Raw genomic sequence first — 23,935 nt, forward strand, 5'->3', positions numbered from 1 at the left:
GATGTTTTCTTTCTAATTCTTTTTTAGTTCAGTCATTTCATTTCTGGTTTTTCTAATGCTCATATGTTCTTTCACGTTGAGTATCATTTTAAAAGTGTTCATCAGCTTGTTTAGAAATAGCACATTCAGGGGCGCCTGGGTGGCGCAGTCGGTTAAGCGTCCGACTTCAGCCAGGTCACGATCTCGCGGTCCGTGAGTTCGAGCCCCGCGTCGGGCTCTGGGCTGATGGCTCAGAGCCTGGAGCCTGTTTCTGATTCTGTGTCTCCCTCTCTCTCTGCCCCTCCCCCGTTCATGCTGTGTCTCTCTCTGTCCCAAAAATAAATAAACGTTGAAAAAAAAAAAAAAAGAAATAGCACATTCATTTTTATCTGCATTTTGAGCATATCTGTGTTTTCCCTTCTGGTTCTTAATTCTTTTTAATTATAATAATTTGACCTCAATACTTTTCTGTTGTTCACTGCTCACCTCTTTTGTAAAAGAATTTTTCCTGGACTTTTTGAATGATTAATTCAGATCATTTTTCTAACCTCCCAAAACTTCCTTTTCTATTTTTCATGTGGTTCGAAAATATGGTGGCTCGCTTTCTAAGCTCTCCTAACACCGTTCCTCACCTCTTGTTTGGTGTGGGGGGGGGATTACCTGGCAGTTTTGATTGCATGCTTAGCAGTTTCTCATTCCTGGGGACCTTTGCCAAAGGGACACCTGATGTAGTCGTGTTGCCCATGGACTGGGACTGCCATGTGCCTCAGCCTTTGTGATCGTGGCCCGTGCGTTCACTTGCTGTTGAGGCGGGTAAACTTCTCCCAGGTTCAGCTGCTGTTTTTAAATGGGCCCCATTATGTTTTTCTGATAACCGTCAGTCAGCATTTTGGGGTTTTCCTATCAGATCTGTCGCATACCTCGCCACTTCCCTTTCCTTCGTCCTAAGGAGGTGCCTGATAACAGATAGACCTTGTAGCTGTTGGTGGGTTTTTCCATCCGCTTGAGTTTTGGGATTTGTGGATATATTTTATCAACTTGTTTTGTTGAAATGTTCTTACTGCGTTTCGGTTATCCTATCTAATTGCTGTGTCTCTCTTTATGTGAGGATTTGGAAAAATCCAGTAACTATGCTTCCATCAGTGCCGTGATCTTTTCCAGAATCCCTTTGAGTTTCTGTATTCTTGATGTTAATTGTAAAATTCAATAATGAATTAGTTAAGGAGAAATTGTATTAAACATTCATTTTTAAATCTTAATTGTGTATTTATTATTTGAACTAGATGAGGCATATCTGTGATTACATATCATATATTGTCTCTATTCTGGATCAGTTGTGGGCTTTAATTTAAATTTTTTTTTAACATTTATTTATTTTTGAGACAGAGAGAGACAGAGCATGAACAGGGGAGGGGCAGAGAGAGAGGGAGACACAGAATCTGAAACAGGCTCCAGGCTCTGAGCTGTCAGCACAGAGCCCGACGTGGGGCTCGAACTCACGGACCGTGAGATCATGACCTGAGCCGAAGTCGGACACTTAACCGACCGAGCCACCCAGGCGCCCCTGTGGGCTTTAATTTAAAGCTGTTTGTGTGAGAACATCCTTAACCTACTGGCAGGTGACAGAGTCCTTCAGTCTGGAATTTTCCTCATGTATTGACCCACCTACTGCCCGTATCCCACAATCTCACAACATAGTGGTTAGAGAAAATGACTTCAGATTCTATAGTGAACAATCAGGGACTTTTTTTTTTTTTTTTTTTTTTGCCACCGCTTCCCTCTCTATTGTTTGTCAGTTGCTCTCTAAAAATTTCTCGAATGAAAATTTTGGAATTTAACGTGAAGCTTTTGGTAAAGAGACTCCTTAAGGAATAAGCTTGAATTTTTTTTGGAACCATAAAAATAAAATGAAAAGAGTTAAGTTATTGATTTGGCACAGGTATGTAAGTAAGGTAATGGGATTAATTTCTGAACATACATTATTACATTGCTGTTATCACAGGCACCAGAAAGTACAAGAAAGTCAATGGAGTCCAGTTGCCCCATCACCCTCCTCCTCTCTTTTCCTCTTTCTCCATCCTTCTTCCACAATCCAGCCGTTATATTACATTAGTCATCCTTCTTACCTCCGTAAGAGTGGTTAGCATTCCTTTCATGTATTTATGTCCTAATTCTGTTGTCTCTTACTCTTTCTTTGCCTTTACCTCCCTTTCGTGGTAGTCTCACCCGCATAAGAAAGTACACCGTATGTAGGCTGTGAGTGCGTGTGTGCTCATCTGTGTGTGTGTGTGTGCCCTTGTACACTTGCATCATGTGTGCATGTTTCATGGAGTTTGTAACGAATGCTTTAAACATTTCCGACTCAGGTTATCTTTCCTCCAACTTTTTCTCCAGTTCGAGGGAAACAAGTTGTAAGTTATTATGAATACATTTAAGGGATAAAACTAAACTCTCAAAGCTAACTAAATATTTAATTGAACTTACTATATTTTTTGATGATTACAGGATTTTTTGTTCTCTTCCCTTTTTAAGGATCCGTAAATGAGACATAACACCATCAAATAATGACATAGACAAGGGAGCTCCCCTTCTTGAAACTTACCAAGCCCTGTGGCTCTAGTGCCTTATTGGCCCTCTGCCTTGCACGTAATAGGTGTTCCGTGGGTTTATGAATGGAATTCATAGGTCATATTGAATGTAATTCATATTATTCTGAACCAAAAAAACCAGTCTTGTTCTATGATGGTTTTAAATTCAAAACAGTTTTGTTTCTCCTTGGAAGTACATTAACAAACCACACTATACCTGAGAAGAAATTTAGGTTGTTGAATAATGTCTGTGAGACACAGCGAAGGGGAAATTCCTTTTACCATCTCACATAATAAATCAAATGGCAGACTGCTGAGAGAATAGGAACAGTAGATAGATTTAACCCTGTGACCTTCTCAACAGCCAGATCTTTCCAGCCCTTGCGTATGCTACTTTATATTTAACTCTTAGTTGGGAACTTCAAGGTATTTTGAAGTAATGTGATAGAAATATAAAGATTTGTAGCGAAGTGTTAATGTGTTAGTACCTTGGGTAAGAAATAATTTCTTGTAATATGCTTGAAATAGCTGTTCTTTATTAGACTATATAAAAGATTTTGAAACTTCTTGACTTTTATAGCCTCTGTTAGAAAATAATTGAATCAGTCTAGTTCAGTAAACATTTATTGACTACTAGCTACTGGGTTTGGCCCTGGAGAGCCAAAATGAATAAGACATGATATTTACCCTCAGGAAACGTAAACAGATAAATACAAAGCAGTGGAGTGAGTGAGTTGGCTGAGAAATGCAGAAGGTATTGCAGAGACCTGGACTAGCCTGAGGTGATCAGGACTGGCTTCTTGGAGGAGGAGACATTGAAGAATGAGTAGAATGTAATCAGGTGACGGATGCAAAGAGGGCAGCGGGGAGTACCGTGTGTGTTCAGCATTGCTGGAGTATCAAGGAGAGGAGAGGCGGGAGGTGTGTGAAATGAGACCGGTCCATACGTACCATGTGAAGGTGCTTAAACTTTATCTTTTATCTCAGTGGCTTTCACACCTAAAAAGAAAAATTAGCACTAGAATCCTTCCTTCCTTCCTTCCTTCAAAGAGAATTTTATATGAGAGCCGGTATGTGCAACAGATATGAGGGAATGTGGAGGAGAGTTCGACTCCAAGAATTGAGTGATTAATGAGGCACAGGTGGTAAGCGGGGCGGACCCACAGGTTTTCTGATTGGGTGGTTGAATAGAAATCGGCTCTCTCAAATGTGATATCGAACGTAGGAGCCGGTTTTGCAGGGGATGGTGATGAGTTGCTTCGTATATGGGGGGGGGGGGTGTGGTGATGGATATACAGGTTGAGGAATCTCCCACATATACCTGGTGCTTAAAACCATCGAAGGCCATGGGACTATTCAGAGGTAGCAAATGGGCTGAGATAGACTCTCGGGCTACTAACCTTAAGGGGAGGAAATGGAAACGATTCGGAGAAGTGTCAAGAGTGCGGGAGAACCAGGAGAATAGGCTCACTCGTAGACTGAGGGAATCAAGACTTTTAAAAGGGGTAGCGAGTGATTAGTTGTGGCAGAGGCAGTAGATGTGTGGTATTGGAAGGACTGAAATGTGTTTGTCATTGAGGTCACCAGTACCCTTTTCTAGAATGGTCTCTTCAGGATGTTGGGGCCAGAAGCTGGATTGCCATGGGTTAAGGAGTGATGGGAAGCGTGGAAACAAACGACAGCAAAAGGATACTTTTGAAAAGTGTGATAGGGGAAAGAGGAAGAATAGGGGAAAATGCAGGTTGGCAGGCACGTGGGAATGTTTGTGGATTAGGGTTAAAGAGCCAGCAGAGAGAGGGCCAGTCCACGTTAGGCTAAGGGGGCGGTACTTGATGAAGCTAGGTTCCCAGGGGATGAGAGAGTGGCGGACTGCAAAGGCAGAGGGAAAGAGTTTGGCTTTGACCTAGAGGAGGAAGACTTTATTTTCTGAAATCGAAGGGCGGGAAGACAGGCTGGGTGTAGGTTTCTGTGCATAATGGATGGCAGTTGAAGAGAGGACATTCCTAAAACTTTTACGTTTCTCCAAGAAGTTACAGGTAAGATTGTGGGGAGGGAGGGAGCAAGAACCTGGGTTGGGACTTGGTGAGAGAGACAGATGGGGGAATGAGAGGGGAAGCGAAGAAAGAGTAAGAGGAGTGACTGTATTTGTAGTTGTAACTAGCTGTAGTAAAAGGTCTAGGAAAAAGTAGAAGGTACATGTCACGGCTCCTGAACTGCAACTCTGTAATGCAGAGGTTAAAGGGCACTGAGGGTAGTTATAAGAGGTTGATTGATATGATTAACCAGAGGTTCTGGGCTTGTTAGGGAAGGAGTGGGAGGGAGGACGAGGCTGATGGCTTTTGAAAAAGTCCTGGAATCCAGGGACTGAATGCCTCTATGATAATGGTTCCCAAACTGTTTGTTGCACATTGGAATCATCTGAGGATCTTTAAAAACTACCGGTACCTGGCTCCTCCTCGCGGCTTTCTGACTGAGTTGGTGTGCATGCGGCCAATTTTCCCAGGTGATTCTAATGTGCAGCAGGGTGCAAACCACTGCTCCAGAAGGTTGAAGAGCAGGTGTGGTGGAATATTTGGAACTACAGAAGATTGTGGTCAGCGTGGAGATACTAGTGAGCAAGATTCCTGAGGTGAGGACACATTCCGATGAGGGGGCCTGGAGTCAAAACAGCCAAGGAGTTGGGAGGGCAGCGTGTTCTCCATCTTTGGCACAGAAGACCCCGAAGCCCACTGTCTCAGTACCTCCTGCTTTTCACGGGGTCAGAACTCTGAGAAGACGGAGCGGTGCCATCTGGCAGGCTAGTTGGGGAATAGGGATCGGAGTGTCTGATTTAACAATAAGCCACAAACCTGTCTTATTCTTGTCCTTGGAAAATAACAGTGCAAAAACATTGTTGATGCAAATAAAAAATGCAAAACAAAGTGATGAAACTAACGGGAACTTATTTAAAAGCGAGAATGGCAGCAGTTGAAAACCAGCACTGATGATGTGCTGATATCAAAACCTCTCTTTTTTGGGAAACTCGTAGGTTCGTATGCAGTCGAATGTTTGTGCCAATGCTCTTTTCATGGTTGTATGACATTTAAATTCAGTACTGACGCTCTAGAATGCTGTAGTCCTATAGGAACTTCAAATTATAAATAGCAAAAAAATAAAAATAGCACTGTAGCATAATTAGCACATATAACCACAGTTAACTCCCTTTATTACTAAGTGACTCCGTGTTTAACATCGTGTCATTTGCCCTCTGACTTTGAATCCTTTTATATCCATTAGGAGGCCCCTTGCCCACGCGGGGTTGCAGACCATAAGTTCAAAATCACCGACCTACACGGGTGGTGAAATCTCCCAGAATGAGGGATGGCAAGCAGGGCTTTGAGCCAGTGACAGTGATTTTAAAATTTAAAAAAAAACTTTCAGGTATGACATTCATAAGATGACTTCTATGCTGTGGTGTGGAACCTAACATTAGCCTTGGATGGAGAAATACTAATTTCAGGGAGGCAGTTTATTGCGATGTCCAAGGATAGAAAGTGCAGTTGGCTTGTAGTGGTTGTGGCTGGAGTTCTATACTGTGCTCTCGGTAGCCTGGAACAGACAAAGTGTATCCAGAGACCTTTCCGTGGCCCTTCACACATCTCTGTCTTAGTTTGCGTGAAAATACCTATTTTTTTGTACTCACACTCCCACCCGGCAGCAGTCAGCCTTGGTGAAGGTGATGTTGTCTCAGGGAGGTGGATGGCTATGAAGGAAAGAGGTAGAAAAAAGAAAGGCAAAGACAGAAGGAGGGGATTTGCGGCGTAAATCAGGATTTTAGTTGTCCACGGTGTAACGTGACTTGGTGTTCCCTGGTCTGTATTTTGGTAAACGTGGTACTTGCTAGTTGGTGGGCCTGGGATGCCCGTGCCTCCCTCACCCCCTTACCCCACCTTTCCCCGGCTGGCTCCCACTCACCCGGCTCACTCCCAGAGCTCTCCTGAGTCCCCGTTCTGTGACCGCTGTCCCCACAGAGGCTCCTGAAGTTTTTAGGAATGCTGCTGAGTCTAGCAGTCACTTGTGTCTTCTCTGGTCCTCTGCCACTCGTGTTTATGTCTCTTTCTCAGTACTAATTCTTTTGTACCAATACACGAAAACAAGGAGATATATTTGCTTCCACGTCTGTTTCCGTGTATCAGGGTTTGTTTAACTTCAACACTGTTGACATCTGGGGCTGGGTAATTCTTTGTTCCAGGGGCTGTGTTGTACAATGTGGCATGTTTAAGCAGCGTCCCCAGCCTGTACCCACTAGATGCCATTAGCACCCTCTCCCAGTGATGACTCACAGTGATGCCTCCAGACGCTGCCTTGAGGATGAAGAGTACATCACCTCTGGCCCAGGGCTGCTGCTCTGTCACCCCGAGAGCTCCTCAAAGGGCCATTCGATACTCCTCTTTGTGTTTCCAGCAAACTGTTCACTGAATCACTGAATAGCCCAGAATTTAAGGTTGATTAATATGGAGTGGACTCACACCACCCCCCCCCCCACCCCGACCCCATCTCTAGAATCTCTGCCGAACTAATGCTGAGAAGCTCTTGATATTCGCCAAGTAAATGTCTGGCAGATACCAGGGGACCCTGACTTCTTCCTCGGTCTTAACCGTTGACAGCTGTGTGACCTGTGTGACTGGCCGACCTCCTAGCTTCCATTTGTTTTTAGTTTTAAAGTGGAGGTAATAAGATGGTAATGAAGTCAACTGGGCAACATGTTTTAACACGTTTATCCCAGTAGGTATTCACACACTAGTTTAACAGTCTTGATTGAATGATTGATTTCATTCATTCAGCACACCTTGAGTGTGTACTGTAAGCTGGGCCCCGAGCTAGAATGGCTGGAGAGTTCATGAATCACGTCCACACCCATCAGGGCCTCCTGTCGAGTTCCTGCTGTGATGAGGGAGACAAGTGTGCAGCTCATCACCGTGAACACTCTGTTACCTAAGGTGTGAACCAAGTGGGAGGGCGTCCTCAGGAGAGGACTGGCCTGGGGAGCTGTGGGAAGACCGTCTTCTCTGAAGAGAGTCACTCGTGTAGAGGCTTGGTGTCGGGAGGCAGAGTGGGAAGAAATCCCCAGCGGAGGAAACACTGCGTGCGGCTGACCGGGCAGAGCGTGGGAGGTGCGTGCCGAGCCCTGCAGCGATGGGAGAAGAGGGTTAAGACTCTCCTAGGTTAGAATCTACTTGAGTGTGAGTATTTCTGAAATTTGAGATTGCTCACCACTGTGACCCTGGGTGGATTAAAGCGGTTTTCTTGTCTCCTGTTCATTTGCCATTATTAGTCTTCGCTTTTTTTCTCGTCAAGTCGGCCTCCCAGAATATCCTCTCACTTCTGTTCATTCACAACTGTGTTAAGGGTTGGGAATACCCAGGAGGACATGTTAGATCCGGAGCACTTTTTCTTTTTTAAGTAGTTTTTTTTTCCTCCCTTTTTAACAGTTACTTTAATTGGCTGAGACTTTTCACGCATGTCTTTAACATTCATTTGAGATAAAATGAGCTGGGTTTTATTATCCCCATTTTACCAGTGAAAGGGATACTGTTTTGTTACCTGTTTGCTGTTTGTGAAATCTCTCTCTTATTTAGAAGACAGAAGAATCGATACAAGGGGCATGAAGTGATTCATGTAAAGGTTTGTCTAATGGGGGACTGGGGTGCCCTAGTGCCCAGGGCTCTTGGTCTTGTGACTTTGGTGACTTGGCCCTTTGGGAACAGTTACAACTCGATGTCTTTTATGCTGGTGTTGTGGAACCATCATGTGTTAATCTTCTAATCTCCTAATATATTAATACCATTTGGATATTATTGTTACCCAAACATTATCCAGTTAAAATGTGGCCTGTAGAAATACCTTTAGAAGGCATTTTCTCTATAAAAGGCATGACCTAAGTGTTTATATTTAATACTTATACTTTTGAGTGATTTACATTTATTTATGTCTTGTGAAATAAATTACTGTATAGCATCAAACCTTAAAACCTCTCAGGTTAAATATCCCTTTTGGTTTATGCTTCTTAATATGCTTGTTAATGAAAACACATAGAGGGCCGTGAAATGACATAAGCTGAGTGTACTGTATCCATACCTTGTCATAAAATCTCCTATCCGAAACCAAATATTTAAGATAGTGTATTCCTTAATTGAAACTTAAATGGCTGGATTCTGTTCCCCTGTTAGTATTAAGTAACAGCAATCCGACAGCAGAGGGCACCAAATACCCATTTCAGGCTTAACACATTTTCTTAATCCACTTCCTCCCTCCCTCCCTTGCTACCTTTGTCCTAATGCAGTCGACCCTTGAGCAGCACACGTTTGAGCTGTGTGTGCATTTATACGTGGATTTTTTTTTCAGTACATACAGTATAGTAGTCTAAATGTATTTTCTCCTATGATTTTTTTCTAGCTTTATTGTAAGAATACACTATATGATACACATAACCTACAGTATGTGTTACTCGACTGTTTAGATTGTCAGTAATGGTCAACAATAGGCTATTAGCAGTTAAGTTTTGGGGGAGTCAGAAGTTACACTTAGATTTTCTACTGCGTGCAGGGAGGAGGGGCTCAGTGCCCCTCACCCCCATTTTGTTCAAGGGTCAACTGTAATTAAAATCGTTGACATTAAAACCATATATGTTTATAGGCGATAATGGGATTCTCCCTCAGCTAATTTTAGAACTTTTTTTTTTAATGTTTGTTTATTTTTGAGAGAGAGACAGAGAGAGTGCGAGTGAGGAGGGACAGAGAGAGGGAGGCACAGAATCCGAAGCAGGCTCTGGGCTCTGAGCTGTCAGCACAAAGCCAGACGCGGGGCTTGAACCCACGAACCGCGAGATCATGACCTGAGCCGAAGTTGGATGCTCAACCGACTGAGCCACCCAGGCGCCCTAATTTTAGAACATTTTTAAAGCACGTTTAGATATCAGTGTGTTTTTATTCATTGACTCTTTTGCATTTAACATTATGCCTCAGAATTTTCAGAAGTTATTTTAACATTCTTTATTCAATAGAATATCCTATCCATAATCAAGAATAATTTTTTTAAAGTTATTTATTTCGAGAAGGGGACAGAGAGAGAGAATCCCATGCTGTCAGTGCGAAGCCCGACATGGGGCTTGAGCCTCTGAGCCCTGAGATCATGACCCCATCCAAAATCAAGAGTTGGATACTCAACCGCCTGAGCCACCCAGGTGCTCCTAAAATTTTTATTTTTTAATTTTTCCTACCAAAACATTCTTAGGTAACAAACCAATTCTTTATATTATAGTTAGGGAATTAAAAATTATTTAGAACATGCATTGGAAATGACACATAATTATTTTGTAAAATATTATATTACTATTTGCCAAATACATATTTTTCCTATGTTCTATGTTAGGACTCAGTATTGATATTTATACAAACATGTATGTGAATATGTTATATAACATTTCCTAGTCCTGGTATCCTCAATCTCTGATTTCAAAGTGGATTCAGATTTTCTTTTTTAAGCCATGTATTCTTTTGCTTTGCACATTAGCATCAAAATCAGCTGGCATTAATCAACTTTACATTTAGGTATAAATTTGGACTATTTTGTAATATAGATTGGACCCATGTTTTTTCAGGAAAAATAATGAATTGTTTTACTAGGTAACTTTAGAAATAGTCCTGAAAACTATGATGTTAAAAAATGGTTCAGAAATAAGTAAGTTTTTAAATCAGAGCCATTGAAGTGAATGAATGGTGCAAGGGTAAAGTTATTGCCAGTGTTCTGAATTTCTGGATAAAAGGACAGATGCTCAAAATATCATTATAACGTTGGTTTTAGGGGACAAAGCTACCAAATGTTTCAGCGGACGTGATTTAACCTAGCATATATTCAAATCTATAATGATGACAATGTTAGATAACAAGAATACACCCACGTTTTCTCCTCTGCGGATTATAAGTTGTTTTCTTGTTGTGGGGGGCAGGGGTGAGGGGGTGGGGGGCTGCTCATGATGTGCATATGTGCTCATGTACTGAAAATGACCCAGGCTCGAATAAGGATCAATCTCCTGATCATAGTTCTGTCATTTTCCTTGAGTTTTTCACTTGAGATACAGTTTTACCTGCTACTCTTGCCACAGGTTCGCTTTCAGTGATGAGCAAGCAGTCCAATAGTTTTTCCTATTGCTGTGGTTCTGTAATATTTTAAGTCAGTTTCTTTATTTAATACTTGAAATGGCTAAATGTGTATTTTCCCCTGTACAGAAAACATAACATTGTAATAGGCTTACCACTTACAATGAAAATGTCAAATATGTGTTTTACTAGGTTTTTAAGTATGTTGTGTGTATGTATTTTGCATTTACCACTGAGTTTTACTAGCAGCTTTGGGACCATTTTATTTGTATATACTTTATAACTTAGCTTTTCTTGTTGCCCTTTTTCAGGTAAGTTTTGAAATTATTGCCTTGAGTACAAAGGCTTCATTTTCTTTCAAGCATCTTGCATATGATAGAAACTCCACAAATATTTGTTGAATTTTATTGTCTGCCGTGATGATACAAAAGGGAATTTGCGAGCACACATTTCAAATGTTCTTAATAAAGGTGGCAGGCAGAGCAAGTGTACTAACGTTCCTGTTAAAGAATTTCCAGGATTAGGTAGCCAGTATGGGAAATGGCTAAGACTGTAAGATGATTGGAATGAATTACTTTGCTCTAGCCATGTACATTTTAGCATTAAGCCAAGGGACCCTTGGAGTTGGATAGATGTTTCTCTTCATTTTCCTTCAGCTTATCTTAGTGTGACATATTAGAATATCTGACATATCTGTGATCAGCTCTGCTGTCTCCATGCACTCAGCTTAGTCTTACCCTCGCAACTTTGCTGGATATCTATATTTTATTGTAATAAGCCTTTAAGTCCTTAAAATCCAATGTCAGGTATTACAGGTCATATGCAGGACTTAGGGGATGAGTCATTTTCTCCTTCGTTCCTTCCATCTCCCTCTGTTCTCCTCTGCTTTTATTATTACCTTCTTTTCTTTTACCCTCTTCTTCTGACTGTGGATTGCTCTTAGGTACAGTTTTTGTGACAATAACACAATCAGCAGCACTGAGAGGTTGTGATAAGAGGAGATGCACACAATCACATCCAGATATCATGGTACCAGACACTAGAAAACCTTTCAGTGGAGATCCCAGGGCGGATCTCAGGGTGCCGAAAGGGGCACATAGGTGGCTGACATCAGAGGGGAGAACTTAAAAGCCGATCTCGTGTCCTCACTCTTGCCTTCTTTTTTCTTCAAGCCACTCTTGCTGCCTCAGTAATTTCCTTAGCAAACATGTTTGGTTTTATATTCTTTGATAGTAATGATCTGTCTTTGTCCTATTTTGTATTTTGAACTTTATAGATCTTTACTGGAAAGACAGTATTTACTAATGTACTGTGGGGGGCTCTTGGTGCCTGATGTCGTTATTACCTATTCCCTCATATATCGTGTCATGTCTGTCTAACTAATGTTAATATAAGATGATATTTTACCTTTTTCCCTGATAGAATGAACCTAATGCCTAGCCTAGTGCCTGGGCCATAAGCGACAACTTAGTATATGGTAGCTATCAATATTAATAATAATTTTCCTATCAATAATATATCAGGTATAATGTATTATAAATAACTTTATGCATCAATCAAATTAATGTCAGTAGGTACAAAGCATTAAGCGTCGTGTTTGACATGACACTCAGCGTTTGAAAAACAAATACCAGGTACAGCGGCGTTAGGAATAAGAGGGTAATGTGCACATTCTTCAACCCATCCCACCTTCTGCATTCTCGGTATTGTTGCATACTTTTATGTTCCCTCATCTGCTTGGCTTCTGCTTCCTCCCAGTTCATATTCATGACTCCGGTCTTGCTTCTTTTTAGCCAACATTGCTGGTGGATGAACATTTATAAAATTAAATTTGGTCATGTTATTCTACTCTTTTAAGGGCTTTAGATGATAGTTCTCAAACTATACTGCATCAAGTTGTCTGGGGTTCTCATTAGGCAGGTTCCGATCCGTTCTGGTCTATTCATACTAATTCAGTAGGCCTGGTAGCAGTCCTAGGAACCTGCATTTCAACAAGCAACCGTGATGATTCTGAGAAAAGCACTGCTCTAATGACTCCCGAGCCTGCAAGACAAAGTTCAGCAGCCTCAGTGTGGACCTCTGAGCTCTAAGTGAACCATCCCGTGCCTTCTTCATCTTGGTCATCTGGGGCTTCATCAGTATCCATCCTGTGATGTGCCCTGCCTTGGCCCTTTGTCACATTTTGCCATCTTTCTGTTTTTTCATGTAGCTCAAGTCACCCCTTCAGAGAGGCTGTCTCTGGGCACCCCAGGTAGAGTTGGTACTTTCTCTGTTGTCCCTTTTCGTACCTTGCAGTCCCCTTTCTTTATGGCACCATTCTTACTATGTTGGCATAGCGGCTTTACATGCCATGGTCTAACTGTGAGGTGTGAGTTTCATCACTACAAAATCATCTCATTCGTTTTTGTATGTCCAGGGTCTTGCACAAACATAGGCAAATGCATAATGAGTGAATTAAATACAGGATTGAAACTGAGACAGTCTTGATTTTTTAAATTCATCTTTTGTATAATATAAATTTATATTACTTATGCCCTGTAGGTTCTTAGGGTGCAATGTAGAAATAGTGTTTATTTTCTACCTTCCTTTGAACATTATTCAGTTCAGAACAGAGGTTTAAACAAAGGAGGCAGAATTAGTAATGATTATGGAAATAATTTTTGGAAGAGCAGCCACTTGAGACTTTTTAAGATTTTTTTTTAATGGAGGTATAATTGACATACATTAGTTTAGTTTCAGGTTTACAATGTGATGATTTGATATTTGTATATATTGTGAAATGATCACCACAGTAGTTCTAGTTAGCATCTGGAAAATGCTTCTTGAAGGATGGCTAAAGTAGGACATGAGGGGCTGTGAGGAGAATGAGAAAAGAGCATCATCCTGGCATGAACAGTGCAGAGGTACAAACGCTCGAAAGTGCATGGTTCTGGAAGGTTCAAGTGGTTTAATTGGGTTGTGGTAAAAGATATAGGGGTTGTGGTTAGAGATGACATTGGAGGAGCAGTAGTATATTTTGGAGGACACTTTATGCTTTGCAGAGAAGTTTTTGCTTTGCAAAGATTGTATCCTTGGGTTATAAAACACTATCGAAGCCCCTTCAGCTAGAAGGAAACATAGATGGGAGAAGGATGGAGAAAGAAGAGAGGCCAGTTAAAGGGGATTTGTTACAGTTTTATGATAGAAGAGTAGATTAACAATTTAAAATAATTTTGTCAACTTTTTATAATGTTCTTTGTTCATTCTGCTAGGTACTCTGGTCAGGTTACATAAGATGAGTAAAACATAGTTCCCATAGAATACAGGAAAGTGTAAATATAGCCAAGACATACACATTAATGACGTATAGTAGATATAAAGTGTCATGGGAACTGAATTCATTGCGAAGTAACTTTCCTTGGGAGAATTCGGGGCTTGGTGGAAGAACAGGGGTTAGAATAGAACAAAGAAGAATATTTTGGGTAAAGGAATAAATAAAAGGAATAATGGGAATAATGGGGGAAGGACTGTGGTTATGGTGCTGGAGCCGATTTGTCAAAGCTGGAAAAGTACTCAGTGTCAAACTGTAATGGGCCTTGAATATTGTGCTGAAAGATTTTGTATTTCCTCCTAGAGTTTTATTTTCTAATTATGAACATCCTATATATTGGCTATATACCTTGTAACAAATATAGAGAAATATAAAGAAATAGTATTCTGTGATTCCATCGCAAAATGTTATTATGAAAATAATATATATTGACTATATACCTTTTAAGAAATATAGAGAAATGTAAAGAAAAGATATTCTGTAATTCCATCACAAAATGTTATTACTAACACTTTCTTGTATTTCTTCCCAGTGTTTTTCACCATGCTCAAATACATATTTAAGCATTAAAGAAATGAAATCAGGGGTGCCTGGGTGGCTCAGTTGTTGGAGCATCTGACTCTTGATTTCAGCTCAGGTCACGATCCCAGGGTGGTAGTATTAAGCCCCCTGTCAGGTTCCATGCTGAGCCTGGAGTCTGCTTGAGATTCTCTGTGTCTCTCCCTCTGTCCCTTTCTCATTCATGTGTGCTCTCTCTCTTAAAATAAATATATTTTAAAAAATGAAATCAGAACCATACTGTGTGTGTGTGTGTGTGTGTGTGTGTGTGTGTGTGTGTGTGTATGTGTGTGTATAATTTTATCTCACTTAAAATTGGAACAGGAAATTTTGTCATGTGGTTAAATGTGCCCAGAAAGCATGATTTGTGGTGATTGCAGTATTTATTCTGTTATATGGCTACCCTTAAATTATTTACCTGTTTCCTTATTGTTAGATTACTTAGGTTTCAATTTAAAATAATGGCTACCATTTCACCGAGCATCTTTGTACATCAATCCTTGTCTGTATTTCTGACTATGTAAGATCGGGTTCTAGAAATAACTGCACTGGATCAAACAGTCTAAGGGCTTGCAGTGTATTTCGCCACATTGCTCTTCTAGAAGTTTCCTGTTTAAATTCATGCCTGCAGTATGTGGGTTTGACTTTCACTATACTCGTAGCTAAGTTAAGTAGTTTTTAGTGTTTACTGTGTGCTGATTTTATAAATGGTATCTTGTATCCATTTTGAGTTTCTTTTGTGTCTGGTGTAAGAAAGTGGTCCAGGTTCGTTCTTCTGCGTGTTGCTGTCCAGTTTTCCCAGCACCACTTGCTGAATTTTAACGGTTATTTCCCTGACAACTAGTTTGAGCTGGTTTTTCCCTATATATATTGATTCTTTGTTTCTTTTACTGGGAGGTGTCCTTGATCTTTACGGTATTCCCCTTTTATTTGGGCATTAGTATTTTTCTTGCTGATTTTAAGAAATATTTGTATAGAATGTAACTCTATCAGTCTTATTTTTGGCACATTTTCCTGTTTCTTGCCTCTTGCTTTTACAGTAGTGAATTTTAAGTTTAAGTATGTTTAGAAAGCCCTCTCTCATCTTGAGATCAAATCTATTCATCTGTATTTTGACTTAGTTTTTAATCTGTATTTTCCATTTCTCTTCATAATCCATAACAGTGGCAGCTTTTTGACTGAAGAGTGATGTGATTGGATCTGTGCATCAGAAAGAAGTCTTGTGCCTCCAGGGAGGTGGACTGGAATAAGGAGAGACTAGGGGCAGTGAACCCTGCTGAGAGGAGAAAATAAGGGTCTGGATGTGGGGACACAATGGAAGGGGAATGATTCTCCACTGATGGTCTGGTACTGCAGTGGCAGGCTGGTCATCACATATTAAGATGAGGTGCTATGGAACATCTAGATACAAGCAGTGTGATTAGAGGATTACAACTCCAGGAAGCTGGTCTGGCTGCTGATAGAAATTAGGGAGCCATCCGCATACAAGTGTTAGTCCTAAAGTGGAAGGATGGATGAGTTTTCAAGGCAGCTGACTGAGAAGGGTGGTCAGAATTAGAAGGCTCACCGGGAAGGTGTTCTCCAGGAAGCTGGGAGAGCTTTTTATTTTTGTGATTTATGCTTTCTCACTCACCCAGCAAAAATAACAATGTCAGATACTCCAAAGAGCTCGAGGAGGAGTGGGACTGAGAGTTGCCTTGGATTACCCTGCTCCTTTCCATGTATTTGGAAATAGGGGCTGTAGGGGGGAGAGAGATCAGTAGAAGAGAGGGGCATGGTCAAAGGATAGCACTTTTTGTTAGAGTCTGGGTAGACTTGAGCCCGTTGTCTGTTGAGGGAAAAGAATCTGTGAACAGGGAGAGTGTGAAGGTAAAGTAGAAGAAGGTACAGCAACTTAAAGGGATGAGTTGCCATGAGTGACAAGTAGCCTCTTCTGTCAGGTAGACCAGAGTTCATTCCCAGAGATAGACTTTGCACAGAAGTTATTGAAACTATTTTTCGTCTGTTCTTTGAGTAAAAAAAACTCCCTGCTTAATAACAAAATTTTCTTGTTTTAAAAATGGACAGTTTTCTAATTATTTCAGCATAAAGTTCTCATATAAATTCATATCTTTTACATGCTGCCGATTGGCAAAGTTCGTGTGTTGCTTTTAATGATAGGCGTACCTAAAAAGACAGCTTGATAAGCATTCAGATTCCACTACTTATTATTCATTAATGGATGTATGAGATTAAACGTTTTATATTATAACCATTTTTTTAAAATGTTTATTGCAGGGGAATTTACCTAAATATTCCCATAACTCCCTGATGGTTCAAGCAATAAAGACAAACCTAACAGATCCGGACATACATGTGCTTTTCTTTGATGTGGAAGCGTTGATTATTCAACTCTTGACTGAAGAAGCCTCTAGGCCGAATACCGCGCTTATTTCCCCAGAGAATTTGCAAAAAGCATCTGGCAGTTCAGACAAAGGGGGCTCTTTTCTAACTGGAAAACGAGCAGCGGTTCTCTTCCAACAAGTGAAAGAAACCATCAAAGAGAACATAAAGGAACATCTCCTTGATGATGAAGAGGAGGATGAGGAGATAATGAGGCAGAGGAGGGAAGAAAGCGATCCAGAATACCGGGCCAGCAAATCTAAGCCATTGACCCTATTAGAATATAATTTAACAATGGACACTGCAAAATTGTTCATGTCCTGTCTTCACGCCTGGGGTTTAAATGAAGTTCTGGATGAAGTTTGTCTTGATCGCCTTGGAATGCTGAAACCCCATTGCACAGTATCTTTTGGTCTCCTGTCTCGAGGAGGTCATATGTCATTGATGCTTCCTGGTTATAATCAGCCTGCTTGTAAACTATCACATGGGAAAGCGGAAGTAGGAAGGAAGCTGCCAGCAGCCGAGGGCGCAGGAAAGGGAACTTACGGAGTGTCCCGAGCCGTCACCACCCAGCATCTACTGTCTATCATATCTTTGGCAAATACGTTAATGAGTATGACCAACGCAACGTTTATTGGTGATCATATGAAGAAGGGTCCTACCAGGTGTGACCATGATAGTCTGATTTTATTATCACATTTCAAAAAAACGAACAAAACAAAAACCCTGTTTTATTTTTCTCGCTGTTTTTTATTTTTTTGGCTCTGCCCACCTTAACATTATTGTATTATCTCAGTGTTTCTCTTTTAAATTTTAAAACACAATATGCATGATTTAAAGCATGACAAAATCGCACAGTTTAACCTTCACTCAGATACAATGTAGCTATTCCAAAAAAATTTTGGAACAAGGGAGTAGGTATCAGTTCAGCTTTAATAAATGAATTATAGACTAGGTCTTTGGTGAATATAATCTTGGGATTGTAGCTACCTAAAGTTTGCATTGATATTTAATTCAAAATGTGTATTTGATTGAAATGCTTCTTCTCTTTGTGACGTATATAATGAAAGATAGGTGTTCAGTAATTGGCTTCAGAATTTTGTGAGAAGTATAGTCAGAATTTTTCAATTGGAAAAGAGAAAACAGCTTTTAATTGTAGGAGAGTATTATTTTAGTATTTCAGGAATGCCTAACCTGATTTGCTATTACCTGTTTTCCAGAAGTCATGAAGATAGCTTTTGAAACTGGTTTTATTATACTTTATTGAGAGTTGATCATATTGAGAAATTTTAAAAAATCAAATCCTTAAGTAGTACTTACCTTGTAACTGGTTCTGTTGCAAGTACTTTATAGACACTATCTCATTAATGCTCTTAACCCTGTAAGGTAGGTACTTTTATTATCCTTTTACTGCAGATAAGAAAACTGAGACTCAGGTCAAGTAATGTGTCCAAGGTCACACAAGCAGTTAAGTGGTAGAGCTAGAATTCAAAATGAGACACATGGCCTCTGGAGTCCAAGATTTCTCATGCCTTACTTCCTTTTTCAGATTTTAAGGATGAATTCTTCTAAACTCAAAGTATTGTTCCATGAATTCGTTTGACCAGTGATAGAGGAAGGGCTGAAATCTCAGCATGCTAATATTGAAGAGTGAAGGACTAATTACGATATTTATTTGTCAGTGGTAGCACATTAAGCTATTCATAAATATTCCTTAAACTAGCATAAAGCACAGATTGTAGTTGTCAAACTTTTACTTGCTATTTGCTAATCATTTAATATATTGAAATTTGAAAAGGAAAATGTTAATAGGTACGACGCAGGAAAAAACCATTGGTTTTTGAAAAGTAAGTTGAAAATGTTCTGTGTGTGTTTTGCAATTCATTTGGGACTAGAAAGTTTAATATTTTAAATGGTTTCAGATTTATGAAAATATGAAAGTATATATATATTTTCTTCTTCTTTTTAAAGGCCACCTCGACCAAGCACCCCAGACCTTTCTAAGGCAAGGGGTTCCCCTCCAACTTCCAGTAATATTGTGCAAGGACAGATTAAACAAGGTAAAATTAAATCTTATTAAGTAATTGACCTGACATTTCAGCTGTAGGAACTCAGGAGGCATAGCTAATGTGTAATCATAACATTTTGTTTGTCTCACATTGTTAAAAGGGAGAAAAGTTGTTATATTCCAGATGTAAATGTGGATAATTAAGATGTCAGTTAAAAATAAATCAGGTTTATTTAGAAATTGATAAATGAGCATATTTCACATAATTTTATTGTGCTGTCTTTGACCTAATTTTTATGCATTAGGGGCACCTTAACTTGACAACACTAGTGTGTTAATTGTGTGTGCTGAGTTTAAAAGTGATACCTATTTTTAAACTACATTTAGAAATGTTGAAATTCACATTTTCATACTGTAGCTCTTCTGCTCTTTACCAGCGGCTCATGCCTTGTAATCCACAAGTGGAAATCCTTTCTTTTTGTTTACATTATTATATACTTTAACTTTTGTCTATAGCTTTCTTTTTCATTAGGAGGTGGAAGTGAATGTTGCGTTTCTTTTCCATTATTATCTTTTATATTCATTTTAAGAGTAGCAAATGAGGCAACCAGAGTTGGGGGTCAGGTCTGCTGAGTTTCCCTTCAGGCCGAGCGTTAATGCTGGCTCTCAGAATGTGATAGAAGTGAAGAAGTGAGCAGGAGATGGGATGCTGAAGGTTCTGCTTGTAAATGCTGACTTCCGGGGTCTTCTTTTTTCCATAGGTTTTGTTTTTGTTTTGTTTTTTCGGGTTTAAAGAGTCTGGAATAGTTCTACAAGATTTGTTAGATAAACAATAGGCCTCCAACTTTTTATCTACAATTTTTCCCTTCCCTAGGACAAGTACTTTTTTCTCTCTTAGCTTATTATTTAGTATTTACTGTCTTTAAATATATGCCTGCTTTTCAGTTTAAATTGGCTTCCCATTATGGAAGAAAAGCTCCCACATTCTCAACTCCCTCCCATCCTTTATTCCAGCCCTACATATTCACCCCTCTTGTTGCTCTTCCTCTGATTAAACTTGATATAAACTATTATAACTGTGTGTTACAGAAAAGTTTTGGTTGGACAACTTTATACTTGTGTTTGTGTGAAATATATGTACAGAAAAGTGCACAGAACAGAAATATCTAGCTCAGTGAGTCCTTTTACATGCTGAACACTCTTGTGACTATGGCGTTGGACAAGAAATCGAACTTTGCCAGTGCTCCAGAAGTTGCTGGTATGTTCCCTCCCAATCGTATGCCCCCTTCCAAAGGTCACTACTATCTTGATTTCTGGGAAATTCCTTCTTTTCTTTCCTTTATAGTTATACCCATCTAAGTTTAAATCCCTAAACACTATTTAATTTTGTCTGTGTTTTGAATTTTATGTAAATTCAGTCAGGCATGGAGTTATGTATCGTTTTGTATTTGGCTTTTGTGAGACTTATTGATGATGTTGCATTTGACTAAAGTTTATTCATTTTCATTGTTCATTTTTATTGGAGTAGTGTATTCTGTTGAATGAATAGACCACAGTTTCTCCATTTTCCTATCAATAAACATTTGAATTATTTCCAGTTTTTGTTTTTCATAAATAATCCCATGAACATTCTTGCATTTGGATCTTAATGTACCTTATGAGTACTTCTGTTGTGTCTATAACTAAAAGTGGGATTTCTGCATATGTTTATCTTCAGCTTTAGCAGATGTTGTCATGTTTTCCTAAGTGAGTGACTAATACGAATCCCTCAAAATGGCTAATATGGAAAAGATGGAAAATGCTGCATTGGCTAGGATATGGGGCAAGAACTCCCAATCACCACCAGTGAGATATGCTGGCCAACCCTGAATATTTTCCATCTTTTTCACTTTAGCCATCTTGGTGTGTGTATAGTAGGCTCTCGTATGCTTAATTTACATTCCCCAGTTTCCATTAAGGTTGAACACTTTTTTGTGTGTTTATTGCTCATATTTATATGTTCTTTTGTGAAGTGCCTGTCCAACTTGTGTATCTTGTCTTTAAAAACATGACTTGTAAGGGTTGATCTGTGACTGTCCTTAATATGAGCCCTCTGTTATATGTATTGTAAATATTTATTTGCCTTTCATGCCTATCTTTGAAATTCAGCACTCTCCATTTCAGTGGAATCTAATATAACATTTTTTTTTCATTTATGATTAATATTTTTGTGTCCTGTTTAAGAAGTTACCCTGATATCACGAGGCCATTCTGTCTTAGGAGATTTTTTGTTTTCCCCTTTTTATTTAGATCTCCAATCTGCCTAGAATTCAGTTCTGGGTATAAAGGGAAACAGGGGTCCTGTTTCATTTTTTTCCTCCATATAATACCATATTAGTCCAGCATGATTTATTAAAGAGACGATTCATTCCCCACTGCTTTGCAGTGCCATCTTTGGCATAAATAAAATGTTCTTAGAGAATCCCAGGCAGGCACTGACAGTGCAAAGCTCAACGCAGGGTTTGAACTCACAAACCTCACAAACCATGAGATCATGACCTGAGCGCTTAACTGACTGAGCCACCCAGGCGCCCCCATTAAATATTCTTTGATATGATTTGTTCCTGGGACTGTTTGTGCCCATTGATTTGCTTGTATATCCTTGTGCCTTAATTACTGTAGCTTTGTAATAAAACTTGGTATTCAGTAGATCAAGTCTTTCCACCTTATTCTTAAATCATGTTATGGCTATGCTTGTTTCTTTGAATTTCTCAGTTGTCAGTTTAAAGCTAGTTTGTTAATAGTTACAAAAACCTGTTATGATTTCAACTGCCATTTTATTGAATTTGTAGATGAGTTTGGGGAGAATTAGTATCTTTGTGGGATTCATTCATTCAGTATATTTAACATATTCAACTCAGCCCTATTCCTATTTTTTTTAGGTCTGATACAGCTATGTTAACTCTTAGAGTTTTCTGTGTAGAGGTCTTACATACTTTAGATTTATTCCTAGATATGGATTTTAAAAATATTCTTGTAACTGGTATTGGATATTTTGTTTTCTTTGCCTCTGGCACAGAAATGCAGATGATTTTTATATATTGACCTTGTATCAAGCAGTCATGCTAAATGCAACTATTATTTGTAATGCTTTATTTGTAGATTAGTTGGACTTTATGGACAGTCATATGGGATACTTTTTCTATTCCCAGTGTTTTCCCAAAGGGAAAATTTCTAAGCTTTCATAATTCTGATATTTCCCATATGGTAATGTCTACGAAATTAACTCTCCATTATTCCTTTGCTAAGTGTTTATATCTTCAGTGTATGTTGGGTTTTATCATGCTTTTTCTATCTTGAGATGAATATATAATTTTTCCATTTAATCTGTTGTGATGCATTATTGTCTTATATAGTTGCAGTGTATGTATATATATACATACACTGATGCCCTTATAAAGTATTACATTACTCAAGTTTCAAAAAGTTGATTAAGGGATCTTTCCTCCTTTTCTATTTTCAGGTAGAATTTGAATAAGACTGGCATTATCTCTTCCATAAATGTGCAGCAGAATTGGTTGGATTTAGATCTAGATGTTTTTTTGGTGGGAAGTTTTTAAATTCTGGGTTTCATTTCTCTCATTGTCATGTGACACTTCAAATTTTCTGTTCTTGTGTCTGTTTCATTAATTCATATTCAGTGATTTTTCCAGTTCTTTTAAATTTGCTGTCCTAGGAAAATATATTATCTTTTAAATTTCTTTAATATCTGTAGTGATGTCACCATTTTTATTTCTTATGTTAATCATTTGTATCTTCTTTCTTTTTTTTTGATCAGTCTCATCAGGGGCTTATGGACCTTATTAGTTATTTTAATGAATCCACTGTGTCTTTGTGTATCCTTTCTAGTGCATATTTTTTCCAACTTCACTGAAGTCAGCTCTTCTACATTCTTTGGATTTAATAGGCTTTTTTTTTTTTTTAACTTTCTAACATGGGTGGTTACTTACCAATTTTTATCCCTTCTTTCTTCAGAGTATATGCCCAAAATAATGTCATCTGTGAATAAAGACAATTTTACTTCTTTTGAGACAGTGCATTTTATTTTTCTTACCTTATTGCGCAGATAAGGAGTTAGAGCATGATGTTGAATTGAAGAAGTTAGAGTAGACATCTTTGCCTGTTCCCAACCATAGGTTAAAGCATTCAGTCTTTATTAAGTATGATGTTAGCTGCAGGTTCTTCTTAGATGAGGAGGATGTTAAGGAAGTTACCTTCTCTTCCTAGTTTGTTGAGAAATTTTTTATGATGTTAGACTGGGTCACATGGTTTTTTTTGCATTTGTTGAAATTAGCAAATGAGTTTTCTCCTTTACTTTCCTAAGACAAAGGACATGAACTTTTGAATTTTAAAACAACCTTGTGATCCTAGGGTAGACCACACTTGGTCATGATGAATTATTCTTCTTCTGGATTGTTGGATATAATTTGCTAAAATTTGTTAAGAGTTTGCTACATTTATGAGGGATTTTGGTCTACAATTTTCATTTCTGTTAATGTTCTTTGTTCAATTTTGTAACAGTATAATGCTGGAGTTAGCATGTTATCCTTTTGTGTGTGTGTATTTTCTGGAAGGGTTTGTGTAGGAATGATATTATTTCTTAGTTGTTTGATCTAGTGCACTAGTGAAAGTATGTGGACCTGGAGTTTTCTCTATGGGAAGGGTCTTAACTGCAAATTTAGATGTTTTAATAGATTAGGGTTATTTAGATGTTTTTCTTTTTTAATTATTATTTCATCTTGAGTGAACTTTGGTAGTTTGTGTCAAAGTTATTGGCAAAAAGTTTAATATTCTCTTATTTTTCTTTTAATATCCTATATGTAGGATTTGAAAAGATATCCCCTCTCCCATTTCTGTCATTTATAATTTATGAATTTTCTTTCTTTTCCTGAGTAGTCTGGCAGTGATTGTGGATTTTTTTTTACTCCTCCTT

General features: G+C 38.9%; 1 protein-coding gene across 5 annotated transcripts in view; it reads left to right on the forward strand.

Moving 5' to 3' along the window:
• Positions 1-23,935, forward strand: part of WDR7 (WD repeat domain 7) — a 363,164-nt gene that overhangs the window by 85,821 nt on the left and 253,408 nt on the right. For all 5 annotated transcript variants that reach the window (XM_047827886.1, XM_047827887.1, XM_047827884.1 and 2 more), the window contains 2 exons: positions 16,851-17,620; positions 18,927-19,015. In XM_047827886.1, the coding sequence (XP_047683842.1) occupies positions 16,851-17,620; positions 18,927-19,015 (859 nt within the window). The remainder of the gene's footprint in view (positions 1-16,850; positions 17,621-18,926; positions 19,016-23,935) is intronic.

This window comes from Prionailurus viverrinus, chromosome D3 (genome assembly GCF_022837055.1).
Source record: "Prionailurus viverrinus isolate Anna chromosome D3, UM_Priviv_1.0, whole genome shotgun sequence".
Taxonomy (NCBI): domain Eukaryota; kingdom Metazoa; phylum Chordata; class Mammalia; order Carnivora; family Felidae; genus Prionailurus; species Prionailurus viverrinus.